Source organism: Condylostylus longicornis, unplaced genomic scaffold, assembly GCF_029603195.1.
Source record: "Condylostylus longicornis isolate FDR11 unplaced genomic scaffold, ASM2960319v2 ptg000114l, whole genome shotgun sequence".
Lineage (NCBI taxonomy): Eukaryota > Metazoa > Arthropoda > Insecta > Diptera > Dolichopodidae > Condylostylus > Condylostylus longicornis.
The window spans coordinates 875,551-891,382 of NW_026578082.1; the positions used below are offsets into that span (position 1 = coordinate 875,551).

Sequence of the window (15,832 nt, forward strand, 5' to 3'; positions counted from 1 at the left end):
TAAGGATATTGAGATGTTTGTGTGTGTATATTTTTATTATTGTAAGAAGAGTAGTACTTTAAATAAACAAGGATTTTTTTATTTATTTTATCTTTCTATTTATTTATTTCAAGTCCTCCTTTATAACTTATTATACACATGCATACGTTTGTACTCAAAATATAAGTATTAGATAAAAATTTACAAGCTATGGATTTGTTTTAAAAAGAAATTTTTCATAAAATCTAATAAAAAATTTGATTTTTATTTGAAGAACCAACAGTTTTAACACACATACACGAACACTCATTCTTAGTTTTTCCATTCATGATTTTTATTTTGGAAATTAAAATACTCTAGATAATTACAATATTTCAACTTTATCTTTCCTTTTGTTTAAAATACGACAGGTGGAAACCAAAAAATTTACAATACAAAATAAGTAGGTGCAAAGAGAAAATGGGTAATTTAAACTGGTGTGTATTGAAGTTATGATAAAATTTATGAGTAAAAGGTGAATTTATGATAAAATTTATGAGTAACAAGTATTACAAAAGAATTAAAAATTAATGAATAATTAAGGTAATGTTGAATTTGTAACAGTTGGCATCCAGTACATGTTTAATTAATGGCAATTGAATATTATCATAATAGTAGGTCTAGAAAGCTTAGACAGTAAACAGTGTCCGATATTCAAAGTATGTACATCATTATTAAAAAAATTGAGTAATTACAGTTGATTCGGCCCTGTTAATACACTTAATTTTGATTAATATTTAAGTATAAATTTTGTTTCTAATTGAGTTTTATATTAAAAATGAAAAAAAAAATATATATATTTTTACAAGAGATTTTCGGTTATAACTGAACAGTTTTTATTACTTTATTTAAATTAAATTATGAAATAAAATCAAAATTTACTTTCATGCCAGTCTCATTCAAAACAAATTCTTGAAACCACCTTTAAACAATATTTTAATTCAAAACTAAATACAATGACATTGCATTAAACGAAAACCAAATACGGAATACTGCTACTATCATAATACAGGATTCGACTGTAACATTTTCAAGCAAAATATTTTTATACATAAATACAATTCACAAAAATTTATTGAAATAAGGAATAGAAGTTTTCGTCATAAAGTATGAAAATTGGAAAGTTGAGATTTTCATGTGCACCAGTTGATAATATTATAAAATTAAATTTTATTGAAAATGTTTCTATATAAAAGTTGAAGAAAAATACAAGACTATGTAGATACAAATGTACATAGTATGTGTGCGTATACTATGAGTTATCTGAAAAACAAGTATTGAGGTATATAGAGATAAAAGAAATGAAAAACATACAACTATTTTATGCATATTATTCTATTTTTAGCATAAAAAAAAATCAAATTATTTTAAAATATCAAAATGAAAAAAATATGTAAAATAACGAAATTTATTCTTTATATCTTTCTTCTTTCTGTAGTTTGTTTTTTTTTTTTTTGTTGTTGTTAAAACGAGAAACCAGTATTAAAAATGTTCTGATTCATATGCACTTTTTTTTTCCTAAAAAAAAATAATAATAATGCCATCTTTTTCATACATAACACATTTTATTAAAAAGAAAGCAATTCATTTTAATAATGTATGCACAACGTATAAAATATAAAATTCAACACACACACACGTACATTAATATACAAAATAAATTATTTGATTAATTTATATTCATGTATATGTATTTTTTATACTCATATATTCATACACACGCTATATTTTTTATATTAATTTTATATTTTATATAACAAAATATAATTGTTTGTGTTTTTATACCATTTTCGTATAATAATAAAAAAAAAAAAACAAAAAAAATTGAAAAGTAATAATCGAATATATATATGTACGTATTCTACTCGTACACATTCATACATTAGAATTATTGTATCTGAAAAATCAAAATGACTTCATACACAGCAATTAGCAAAATACATATACCCAAATGTACGTATACAAATTCAATACAACTAAAAGAATTTATAAATAAATATTATATGTAAAATAAAAAATATAAGGGAGGCAAAAACAAAAAGTACTATATATATGCAATGTGCTGATGACTCGGCTTCTGCCTACTTTAACCATAACGTTATATTAAACTTCTATTCATTTTATTCAGTCAGCAACGAGCAATCTCCCAGAGAAGATTTCTAGTAGAAGGAAAAATATATACATTATTTTTTTATTTTTTTTTTTTGTACTTAAAATATTTTATATACATATACGTATAATACGGTATGCATGTGTATTTGCATACAAACATTATTACAAAAAATTAAAAGTTGATTTTATTTTTTCTTGTTCTTCTTCATAGAGATATTACGCTTTTATTTTCTCTTAAATTTTTTATTATTTTGTGAATTTAGTTTTTTGTTTTATTTTTATAAATGAGAAGAAAAAAATAATATTATAGTGTTTGTCAATGTATTTATTTTTGACATACAATGTTTTATAATAAAAAAAAATAAGGTGAAAAGTATGAAGTACTATATTAAAAAAAAAAAATTACATTCACATATGAATAAGATATTTATTTCGCAGCAAATATGGAATATATTTATTGTTTCATCAAAAAAAAAATAAAATAAAAAATTAAAAAGGAAATGAATGTACTTAATATAATATTCAATTTACCTATACATACATATATATCTATGCATAGATATTGTACAAAATATGTGCTTATTATAATATTCATATTGTATATTAATATAAATGCATATAGATAATATGTATATTACTCAACAAATTATTATATATAAATGAAACATAAATACAATATTAAAAAAAAATTATTTAATAAAATAAATAATATTATACAAAAATATACAGAAAAACCTAAAAATAAATGCCTGTTCATTAAAAAATATAGATAATAATGCACGTAATTACTACAAGGTGTTAAAGAACAAAAAAAAAAGAAATGAAAAAAATTGAGGTTATACGAAATATGTGTGTGTATGTGTATACCTACATATCTACATTCCTAATTATATAATATTATAATAAGTTCAATAATTGAACATAACCTTAATTTCATTTTAATAAACATATTAATATAAAACTTTATTTTTAAATTATTAATGGGAAGGAGAAATTATTTAATTTCAAAAAATAAAATTTAAAATTAAAAATCAAAATGAGTTCCATTTATAAATATGGAAAAAAGAAAAAAAATTAGCATGAGTACACATAGTAAAATAATGGCAGCACTGAACGAGAAAACGACAACGGCAACAATTTAGCTTAAGTATATATATATAGCTACACATTTATAGTGATGAAAATACATGCATAACACAATTATTGATGACGGTGGGTGCTGCTGCTACTCTAATGATATGAATATATATTACATACCACTTATATATACATTCTTACATATCAAATATACATAATAATATATAATGTATAAATAATATTGTATGTTTATGTAGAAAAATTTTTACAAACGAAATTTTTTTTATGTACATATCTCGAAATATAGTAGTAGGTAATAAGAAAATAATAAATATGAAATTTATAGATTTATATAAATTTTTATGTATGTATATAATAAGTATTTATGGGGACGTGTGAATGTGTGCGCGTGTATGAATTCGTAAAAATTGCAAAAAAAAAAAAAAAAAATCCTATATTTATTGTTGTTCGGTCAATTTCGATTCGTGCATTTTTTTTTTTTGTTTTCAATAAAACTTTTATTTCGGTAAAATTCGGATTTGATTTTCGAGATTTTTTTATGTAATTTTTTTTTTTTTTGCTAGTTTAGTTAGTTGCTTAATTAAAATGTAAATTTTAGTTGTTGTAGGTACATTACTTTTTTTTTTTTCGTTTTAACTTTTTAATTTTTTTCTTTATTTACCTTGTTTATAATCACTTTTTGCTGTACATACACACATATTCATATATGCTTAACTAAATAAAATATTATTACTATGTTTTATATTTGTACATACATATATATAATTTGAGTATATCTGCATACATACTTATGGGTACGTACATACATGCATAAATATACTTAATTTTCGATTCGATTCGAAACCAAAATACAATTTTTCTTTTTTTCGAAGCGTTTCAGATAAGAATTTTGTATTATTTTTATTTATTTAATTTTTTTTTTGTTTTTTTTTCTTGTCATTTTTCTTACTTAAAAATTTAGCCATTTTTATTTTTTCTCGACAAGTTTTGTTTTTACTTGCTTTATTTTTTTACCCCCACTTTTGAAAATACATAAATTTTAAATTTGTACGAATGGATGTACGAGAATTATGTATATACGGATATTTATACTTAAGTATATTTTCACCATGTAGAGTTGGAATTGTATTATATACATTCATATTTAATGTATAAATAAATAATATATGTACATAAATATATTCAAAAATGAATTAAAAGTAAATTTTGAAAATTGTATATTTTTGTAGGAATACAAATATTATATACATATACATATGTATGCACATAATATGTATCCGTCTACTTTTGATGCATGTATGTATATAAAGGACAAAAAAAATTTAATTAATATATTAATGTACATACATAATTTTATAATAAATGTGTATATATGTATATGATTACATTTTATATACAAATAATATGTTAATTACGCATTTAATTTAAAAAAAAAAACCGAAGGAAAATAATTATTGAAAAGCATAATAATAATAATCACAGCCAAATTGAAATTAAATAAACATCAAGTGATATAATATACATAGTTGAAAAAAAATTTTTTTGTTTAAATGAAAAATATTTCAAAATATCAAAAAGAAATTAATTATTATATATAAATATCTATATCTATGTACATATAAATATACAATATATGAATATAATTTATAAAAAAATAAGTATGCACTTATTGTATAACACAATATATAAATTTGTATAACATGAGTGCAACGTAATGCAATATAAATTAAATTACATATTTGACGTGTACATACATACATATATATTTGACATTAATACAAATATTAATTTAAAATTAATTAATTTTTTTTTTAATTAAATTTCATTTAACTTACAAACTTTCTTTTCTGTTTGTGAATTTAAATTGCATTACGTACGTATGTATGTACGTATAGACATATATTTTTACTTTAAATTAAAAGTTTTAAAATATTAATTTCCTTATTTTGAAGTAAGGAGTCTTCTTTTTTTTCTTTTTAGTTTCAACAAATAGCCTAATCAACAAAAATTAAATTGGTAAAGTTGGAAGTATACCGAGAACAATTCAAGAAATCGAAAATTTAAGAAATGGAACTGCGTTTTCAAATTTTAAATCTTAAAGCAGTAAAAAATAAGTAATGCTTGAATAAGTGAGATCTAGGCGATGGTGAAACCATAATGTATTCAAAATTTTTGGGGCTAATATTACTATGTATAACTTATAAGAGAATATTTTTTTTTTTTATTTTAATCATACTAAGTCCTAGGGATACGACATCTGCCAATACGACATTTCGAGTTACGACATAATATAAATTTAAAACATTTTTATTCGGCTTTCGACATTGTTCCTGATACGACATTAAAAATTTTTTAATTTTTTTTTTTTTATTTGTCAGATTTTACTGATTTTTGAATAATAAATCTATATCGAATTTAGTTATAAGGCAGGTCTAAAGCACATACTTCAATAATGAAACTCTTTTTAGATAAAAATACTAGTGAGTAGTTAAAAATACAAATTGAAGTGATATAGATATCAACTAAATCAGATTTTATTTTATTTATTTTTGTTACAAAATTGAATTATTTTCGGTTTCGTTATTATATTTTCTCGTTTCTTTTTTTAAATTTTGTTATATTTTTTTAAAAAACAGTTCAATTATATTATAAAATAGTTTGTCTAATTCACTTTTTGTTTCCAATACATCTTTTTTCCTCTTCAAACGACAATTCGAGTTACGACATAAATTTCTGGAACCGAAAATGTTGTATGTCGAGGACTAAGTTATATTTATATTTAAAAGTACTCATTTTAATTTTTTTTTAATTTTAAGCTTATTTTAATTAAATTCTCAAATTCAAAGTAATTGTGCAATAATTTCTCAAATTTACAATCAAATTTACAAACAATAGGAACTGATTTATTTTACAAAATTATAACATTAATAGAATTTTGAAATGAATATCTGGTACATATTTACAAATATTTATTTATAATGTATTAGTTTAAGCTAATTTAATAAACGTACAATATATAAAAAGAAATATTTAAAGTATTAAAGAAATTTATGTCATTATTTTTGATTATCTCAATGTAATTTTCATTAATTAATTTCATATAAGTAATAATAATTATACTATTCATATAAGTACATGTTTATTTATTATAATTTTATACGAAAATTATGAATATGCTTCGAAAAAAGTTCAAAAATATTTAATTTAAATAGAAATTCAAATATTTAATAGAATATTGTTTAATCTATTGAATATAGAGTTGAAGAAAGACAAAATAAAAAATAAATTGAAATAGAAAACATATTTTACAATTACAATTATTGATGTCTCACATAATTAAATTATGTTTTAAAAAAATCATAAAAAATTTACATTAAAAAGTAATTACATATAAATACATGAATTGTAAAAATGTTTGATAAATAAATTTTCAATAATAAATTTTAAAAATAGTTCAAATTAGATTTAAATTATCAGTTAAGAGATTTTATACACCAAATTTTGTATATATTTCATGCAAATTTAAATTTGAGAGTATGAAAATATAAAAGTCTGACATACAAATCAGAATTTTTTTTTATTATTGTAGAGTAAATTGTTTGTAAGTTTTTGTTCAAAAATTGGAAAAAAAAAATTTTTAAATTTAAGTATTGGATCTAATAATTTTTTGAATTTTAAAATAATTTCTAATTATAAAAGTACGTTCATTTAGTCTCCATTATTTAATTAAAAATATTAATAACACAACTAGTTTCATAATAAGTATGAATTTCAAAATTAGTTTGTAACAATTGTGATTAATATTAATTATTTTGTTAATTAAGTTTAATCTATACAACTTGTTTATTAAACAATTATTTTCATATTAAATATTAAATGATATTTCAAAAAAAAAAAGATTAAATACAAATTGAATATTATTTTCAAAATTCACAAAGTTGATTGTAATATGAACTTAGATTTCCTCTACTCAAATTTATTGATTTCACAACATAATATAAATATATTAGCTACCGATATTATTAATTATTTGAAGTAAAACAATAGTTTCGTTGAACAAAATGCTACAATATATATATATTTATTATTAATAATACTAATAATATATCAAAACTATGTTTTTGGTTTATATTATATTGCTAATATCAAGAGAATAATTTTTATTCAAAAAGAATATAATTAAAATTTGCCATATTTCTCTAAATTGTTTTGACTCAGAATTCGCATTTATTAGACATTTAAACATTATAGTATCATTAACAAGTACGAAAGACAAGACTGAATATATTTTATTAATTAATATTAATTTTTTCAAAATAAAATTTTTATTTAATTAATAAAAGTACGGATTTTTGATATAATATTCTCATATTTGCGAATACATAATTTAAAAAATTAAGATTTAGTTAATTACTTTAAAATTTAGTCCATCACAAAGGATTAATAAATATACAATTAATTGCCGGTGTTCAATGAAAATTAGCAATTCTTTTTATTAGAAATAAAATAATTTTTAAGATTTAATTACTAGATGCAATACTTTAATGTTACTACTGGTTTTTATTACATTTTTGTAATGGTATGAGTTAAGTGTAATTTTTCATCATTACATTTTAAAATAATACTAATATTTTAGTATTCACCATTTAATAATAATATTTTAGTATTTAAGTATTTTTAAGCTAGTAAATTACGGCAGACTAGTCACCTACCTAGTTAACTCTATGAAGCTATGAAACTAGTGCATGATATAATGCACTAGCCCTATGCTCCTCCTTAAGAGTGAAGAAGGAAAAAAAAAATAAAGTGATATTATGCACTTCCAAATAATGTTGTTTTATTTCAGTAATTTATATTAATTTTATTTTGTAAAAAATAAAACTATTGAGGCAAAGCAACTTTACAGTTTATGTAATTTTTTCCGATTATGGAGGTTTATTGAGTTAAAGAAATATCAATATAGAATCTTATCGGCCCCTATATTAATGTGAATATTTAATAAGTACCTACTAAAAAAAATAGTTTGCATATTCTTTGAAGGATGTTTTCTTTTACCAAAGAAAAAAAAAAAAAATAAAATAAATATTATAACTAGCGTAAAATAATTTATTTTATTAGACTTATATTGAGCTAATGGATTAAAATCAATAAATTTTGGGTTGAATTAAGATAACAAAATGCAATTTATATTATGCGATCGGCGAAGCGAATGGAATTTTTGGCTAATATGAATTTTTGGTATTATGATAAGCGAATATTTCGCCTATATTTTAGACGAATGAGCTGTGAAATCTGTGAATGAAACCAAAAATCAAAATAATACATGTTTTTTTTTTTATTGGATATTATAGAACTGATAGTGATATAATGGAAAAATCTAAACTACCTGTAAAATGAGTTCATGAAATTCTACAAACTATTGTAAATATTGCTTGTTTAATATTAACTTAAGCGTGAAAAAAAAGAACCAAAAGTAAATTAGAGCATTTAATTAAACTAATGGTGAACAACCCTGACATTACTTAAGGGATAGGAAAATTCAATTGTTTTTACAAAAAGCAAAAACAATTTACATATATGGTGTTAAACTAATTTTTTTTGGTAGGTTTTTTGCTGTTTTGCGGTAGCAAAATTTTGTATCTAGCGAATGAAAGCATTCGCCCATCATAATTTCAAATATCATTCGATTCCCCTGATCCAGTCGACTCGCCTAGCCATTCGCTTAATCGATCATAATAAGAGTAATTGTGTTTAACGTATTGCATGTCATGATTAAAAATTTCATATCAGAAGATTATTAAATTATTTTTCATTCAACATTTGAGCTTGTGATGTTTTGTTTTTTTTTAATTAATTTATGATGAGAATTCATAAAGAGTTGATTATCAATAAAGAAATTATAATGAAAATTTTTGATAATTTACCTTCAAAGACATTTTTTTCCAACGTAAATTAAAAAATTTGAAGGTAATTAATATTTTGTTTGTTTGTTTGTTAATTTTAATATTCTTGTAAATCAGGTGAATATAATAAACATTATTCCAAATAATGAAGAAAAATATGATTGTACGTATATGTGTGTGTACCCTGAAAGATGTTTATGGGATTTATGGGATTTACTGGAAAAATTGTACATACAATTATTTAAACACAATTTAAAGCAACTAATTTGTACTTTGCTAAATTAATAAAAAAAATGTGATAATTTTACTGATGTTTTCATTTTATTAAATATTCATAATAAAGAGGTTTTAGGCAAAAGAAAATCTACACTGTCGAAGCATGGAAAATTATTTGAAACATCGTTAGAAAAGATGAAATTAAAAGAAAAAAATTTTAACTTAGTAGGTATTACATATTGCTATTTGGCATAATGTCTCTTTTATATTATATTTCGTATGCACTTTAAAAACTCAATTTCATTAATTGATACCATCAACCCTAAGTTCCATTTTGGTAATCGCAGACGCGATAGTTGAAGTAGTACCAAGTTCCTGAAGAAAGCCTTTTCTCTAAATCTTGAAATAATTAAGAAATCTAAAAAAATGTACATACGTTTTATTCTAATATTTATTTTATATAAGTAAAAATTTTTTAAAATAATGTAGGAAGTTGAAAGGAATTAAGACTATTGCTTTAAACTTAACCTAAATACTTTTCACATAACCTAAATATTTTTCACGTCATTCTATTTTCGGTTTTGCGTGACATCACATCAGCTGTTAATGCTACCAAATTAAGCACATTTTTTTAACGCCTTCGAAGAACTTCAAGTTGACGTGACGTAATAAATATTTTTATCACGGGATTAACAAAATGTGGGTGATTTATTTTTTTAATATAGTTTCTTAAATTTTATTAAAAATCAATCATACAGCTTATCTATTCAACTGCCTGCTTGCAACAAATTTTCTTTCACTTTTTTAAATTTCATTCAAAAATTTTCAAAATTAAAAACTCGACTAATGATATTTCAAATTGAGCAAAGTGCATGAAGAAATTCACATTTAATAATTTAATTTTTCTAAATACCAAAACAAAAATTTTAAACCATTTTGATAAACGGAGAGACATACATTGCTTAGATGGTAGGTAAGTAGCTTGTTACCTACTGGTGCTGTTGTTCCTACCTGAATCATATTAAAATAGATTTTTAGTGGTTGTCCCAAATTTGAATACTAAATAAATTGCTATTTACATTATATCAATCGAATTTTCACGAATTCCGACCTTAAAATTTTTAATAGAATGAGATTCTTCAACTTTTTCCATATCCAAAAATTATTCTACATCGGCATAGACACCTTAGTTATTATTACTAACCATTAGTTTTGTTATTACTAACCATTTTATTATTATTAACCGAGAATAATGGAATTTTGAATTAAATATAATTAAAAGAAAAAGTAACAAGTAAAATATAGCCGAAAAATATTTTGTTCTTCCAACTGTGCAATATGTTTTTTTTTTCTTTTCTACAAAAAAAAAATTTTTCTTTACAAAAAAGTCAATGCATACACTCTTATGTCAGTAAAATTTATAAAGTATTAAATATATATACATATTTTAAGTTATACGTATATATAAATTTGTGTGAATGATTTTATATCACACACAAATATAAAATTCAACTATCGAACTAGAAATTACTAAATTTATATATGTATTAGTGTAGTTTAATAAACATTTATATATATATCATAAATTTATGTATATATGTATTTTTGCCACATATTTTTTTAAATTCTACATTCACATACACATATTCGTCTCAATGTATATATATATATATATGTATGATTTGTTAAGAAAGTATTCAGATATTTATGTATGTATATACGCTTATATGTAATATTTTTCTAACCAAATTTAAATTGAATAATTTCTTACTTATCATAATGTTAAATTAGAAAATGTTTATTGAAAATTTATAAGAATTTTCATGAAAAACTAAAAAAAAAAAACCATATTTTTATTATAGTTTTTGCATTAGAAACTGATTGTATAAGAGTTTCAATTATATATTTTATTAAATTGGGTGGCTGGCTATATTATAAAAAAGTGGGGAGATTTAATTTCCTATTTTATAAGTTTAACATTAATCTTTTAAAACACATTTTCTTTTTATGAAAATCTTAAAATTAATAAAACCTTTCATTGATAATTTTTTGAAAATTTCCACAATTTAAATAAATATGTGTCTATCTACCTACCTACATACATACACTAATTATATATAAGAACAACATATGTACGTAGATGTGTTGTACGTGCTTATTAAAACAAAGCCTTTTAATATTTTGTATTAATTACAAAAATCTAAATATTTTAAATATTTCATTAATTTCTTTTTTATTAATAACCCGAAAACAATTTTTTATTTTAAAATTAAGACCAAATAAATTTGCAATTTATTTTTATTTTCACATTTACGAATGTGAGAAATACGAATTGAACCTAACCTAATTTTTTTTTCTCTTTATAAGTACATATATGTACATACCTACATAATAATATAATATTAAAAAAATGACTTACCTTAAAAAAAGTTCAATTTTATGTTGAACAAATTAGAAAATTTTTAAAGCTAAAACTTTTTTTTTTAGCTATTAAATATTTTGAATTTTGTTGAATATTTTCATTGAAAAAATTATTTTATTTCTCCATAAATTTGCGCTGCAAATTTTTTCTTTCTAAGTTACCAAAGCCGCAGACTGATTACCTAAGCCTCCTTTTTTCTATTAATTTTTTTTTTTATTTTACATTAAGCTTATTCTGTTCTCTTTTTTTTTATTCTTTAAGTTTATTCTAAGTTAACCAAATGAATTTTTAAAATAAATTTAAAATTTTATTCATTTTGTCAATTTTGACTTTTCCCCAAAAAAAAAAAAAAAATTAATGTGTTGCGTTTTGAAAAATTGTCATTCTTTGAGGAATTTTTTTTAAAATTGAATATAAAATTTGATTTGAATTTGCTTTCAAATTACTACAAAACTTAATTAAAATTTATTTAACAAAAAAAAAAAATATTTGCACCTTTTTTTTTTTTTGAACAAAAAAAAAATATTTTTCACTTTTATTTTTCTTTTTTCTTTAGTTTTCACTTCATAAATATTAATATGTACGTCTATTCCTTGCCTAACCGGATAAAAGACTAAATACTAAAAAAACTGCTGCTCGCTGGCTGACAAGGCAATAGAAAAATGGCGCGGGCTTGTGTAGTTATTAAGAAATATATACATACGTATATGCATACTTATACATATATTAATCAGAAGTTTTTATTTATACACATGATTAAATGATTTGTAAAGGAAATTGTAAAAAAAATCATTTGAAATTCATTTTTTCCTTACGTTACATATTTCTATTTAAAATTTTATATATTAATGTAGTATTAACATTTTCATTATTACAAAATATTAAAATGAAACGCGACCGATATTTTGCAGTTTTCATCTTAAAAACGAAACGGTTAGCTTCAAGTTCAGCTAATATAATATTACATGTGTAGATGTGTGCATTCATATAAAACATGAAAAGTCAAAATTAATCATCCCTGCTACATTTGAATATGACATAAATCCAAAATACTGACAATCCTACATATGGATTGTGAAACGTCAAAATTTTTCAACTTTAATAAAAAAAAATATTTTAATATGACATAAATTTGATTTTTTATTATTAAAAAATTCCAACTTTTCAAAATTTATACGTTATAATTATTATGACTTCTAAACATATTAAAACTAAAACGCGTTTCATAAAATCTTAGCAATATTGTATGGAAATATTTTGAAAATATTCATGTGAGTAAATTATAAAAATTATTGAGTGAAATCTAATTAGAACGCGCGTTTTTTTTTGCATGAGAAAATTTAGATTTGTCAAAAAAAATGCGCTTTCGTTTTTCATCTTAGAGCTAAATGTTAATGTTTTTTTTTCAGATTTTACAGAACTCGTTATGTCAAACACAAGAATGAAAGTGTTTAATAAACAAACCTTATGACGCTTTTCAAGAAGAGAAACTCAAATTTAAAATTAAATTGTATTTCTAAATTTAAAGTATTTCTAAAATGACTGGATAAGTTATTTCGGGTTTATTTTTCCAAGCAGAGCTCTCAAATTACGAATTTTTTCATCTGATCTAATTTTTATAAGCGCACTTTTACAACTCTGAATAAAATCCGGCTCAATCTAAAAAATAAATGCTCAATTGAAATACTGAGTTGAAATACTAACATAATACTGTTGCTATCTTCCTAATAAGAAAATTTGTTCTGAAACGGCAACATTATAATATTTACTTTGAATTTTTGACATTTAAATTCTGAAAATATTATTATCATTACGTGTATATAATATTATAATTCACTGTCATTTGGTCATTTAGCCAAAAAACCATTAAGAGATCATATTTATAGAAACGTACTTAATCAGTTACTACTTTTTTATTAATACATGTGAGTGATCAGGGTAACTATTGTTACAAGTACTTGTTATGATAAATATATAAACCATAAGACAACCAGGACTTAGTATCTGTGATAAAAAAATTTGGGTAATTTAGAAAAACGAAACAAAATAATGAGTAAATTTTTCAATATCATTCTTGTTGGCTTAATATATTTTAATTCAATTAACTGCCAACTCAATACTGTTGAAGAAGAAGTCGATGCCAAGCTAGTTAAATGTGAAGGTAAAAATTGTCACATTTTTTTATATTGTTTTATATTATTTAAAGTTGTGATATTTATTTTAAAGCATTTGTATAAATAAATAGTAAATAATCAAAAACAAATATTGTTAATGAGGTTGTTAAATCCCTAAAAATTTATACATTATATTATATTAGTTAAACTATTTGTATTTTAATGTATAGTGTGTAAAGCTACTGTACAAGAAATTGAAAATGCTGTTTCAAAAGTTGATACTGGAAAAAAGGTTGATGTTGGGGGATTCAGAATTGATGCTCACGGAAATACAGTTTCTAAGAGTGTTCAATTATCAAAGTCTGAAGTATATTTGACAGAACTTATGGAAAAAATATGTAAAAGACTAGAGGATTATGCTAAAGTTAAACATAAAAAAACACATAAAATAGGAGTAATTCAAATGATGGTTGATGGCGCATTAAATGTTGATGTTTCATCGTGGGATTTTGTACAAGATGGCGATTTAAATAAAAGTTTAGAACATTATGTAAGTATAATACTAATATTTGTATAAGTTGCTTTCAAATAAAATGAGAATAAAATAATTCAATTTAATTTTTAGTGTCTGGAAATTCTCGATGAATTTGATGAAAGTTTTACTGAAGAGTTTATGAAGGAAACACTTCCTACAGATCTTGATTATAAATTATGTACAGAAAGAACTAAGTTGTGTAATGATCCACCACCACTTCAAGATGATTATAAATTAGAGGATGAATTATAGTAAGTTTCAAAATAGTTCAACAAGTAAAAACATCACTTTTACGTGCAATGAATTTAATTCGACTCCGTCAGCTCTATTGCCTTCGAATAAACCACCATATTTTTCTTTTTACTTTTATAAAGATAGATAATTTTATATTGCATACCAATGTCAATAAAAAAAAAAATAAATTATTTGGTTTTTCTTTTATTTTATTTTCACAGTAAAATATTTAATAATAATTATCCATAATTTTTCTGGATTTAAGCTAATGTTGAAACATTCATCTCTACCTGAAAATAGAATGTTACTTTAAATAAATTGGGCAAAGATAAAATTAAGAATTTTAATTGACAAATTAACTAGAAAATTGAGGGATGTATGTAAATATGTAGATATACATGTACATACAACAACGAGAACTTTGAATTAATACTGTATTATATTATATTTGAAATACGATAAACCTTTTGTACAAAATTTATCATAGAATCCAAGAACAATCATTGAATATTGTTAAGGTTTTGAAAGCACTTCAAAAAAAATTTGTATATATTGCCGTAATAATCGGCAAATTAATCAATGGCTTTTATATATTTTCATTCAGTTTATTTATTGGCTTTTACAAACTTATTTGTATTATTTATGAACACGTTTGAATAACCATCTTTAAAATTTAAACTTTTGTAGGATGTATGTATGCATACAATGTTTTCATATGTACATACATATATGTTATACATTATATTATGTATATATATAGCACTTTTCCTATGAAATATATTCATAATTTTTTTCCATTTATACTTACAGTTTACTTCTTAAGTAATTGATGTCTAAGAACAAGGAATGGAGCAGCCAATCCAGATCCGAAAAAGACCACAAAAAGTGCAGTGAATCGGTATCGGTTTTTAAGAGAGAAGGGTAAATTCTGAAATGAAAAATTGCTTTTTATTATGTAACCAAATTATGCATTTAAATTTTTACCTCTCCAATAATTCCACCATGAGATCCATGGCGAACAAAATTGCCTAATGATTGACGTACTAATAATTTACTTGCACTGCCAAGCATTTTTGTAATTTTTGTTAATTTTTTTTATGAAAATATATTTTGGAAATGTGATCGTCTATTTCCTAAGTTGGAACCGATTGCGAGTGATTGATTAATTTCTTCGTACAAA

At 22.0% G+C, this 15,832-nt stretch overlaps 2 protein-coding genes across 2 annotated transcripts; one reads left to right on the plus strand and one right to left on the minus strand.

Annotated features, from left to right (window-relative positions):
* The first annotated feature begins 13,722 nt into the window (after positions 1-13,722).
* Positions 13,723-14,824, plus strand: LOC129614644 (protein seele). Its single transcript, XM_055529374.1, has 3 exons — positions 13,723-13,930; positions 14,114-14,433; positions 14,509-14,824. Exons 1-3 carry the CDS (start codon positions 13,819-13,821, stop codon positions 14,668-14,670), a joined length of 594 nt encoding a protein of 197 aa, XP_055385349.1. The 5' UTR covers positions 13,723-13,818; the 3' UTR covers positions 14,671-14,824.
* Positions 14,825-14,840: 16 nt separating this feature from the next.
* On the minus strand, positions 14,841-15,829 carry LOC129614645 (cytochrome c oxidase subunit 7C, mitochondrial-like). The gene is made up of 3 exons (XM_055529375.1): positions 15,637-15,829; positions 15,461-15,580; positions 14,841-14,942 (listed from the first exon to the last, which is right to left on the minus strand). Exons 1-2 carry the CDS (start codon positions 15,721-15,723, stop codon positions 15,464-15,466), a joined length of 204 nt encoding a protein of 67 aa, XP_055385350.1. The 5' UTR covers positions 15,724-15,829; the 3' UTR covers positions 14,841-14,942; positions 15,461-15,463.
* Between the last annotated feature and the right edge of the window lie 3 nt (positions 15,830-15,832).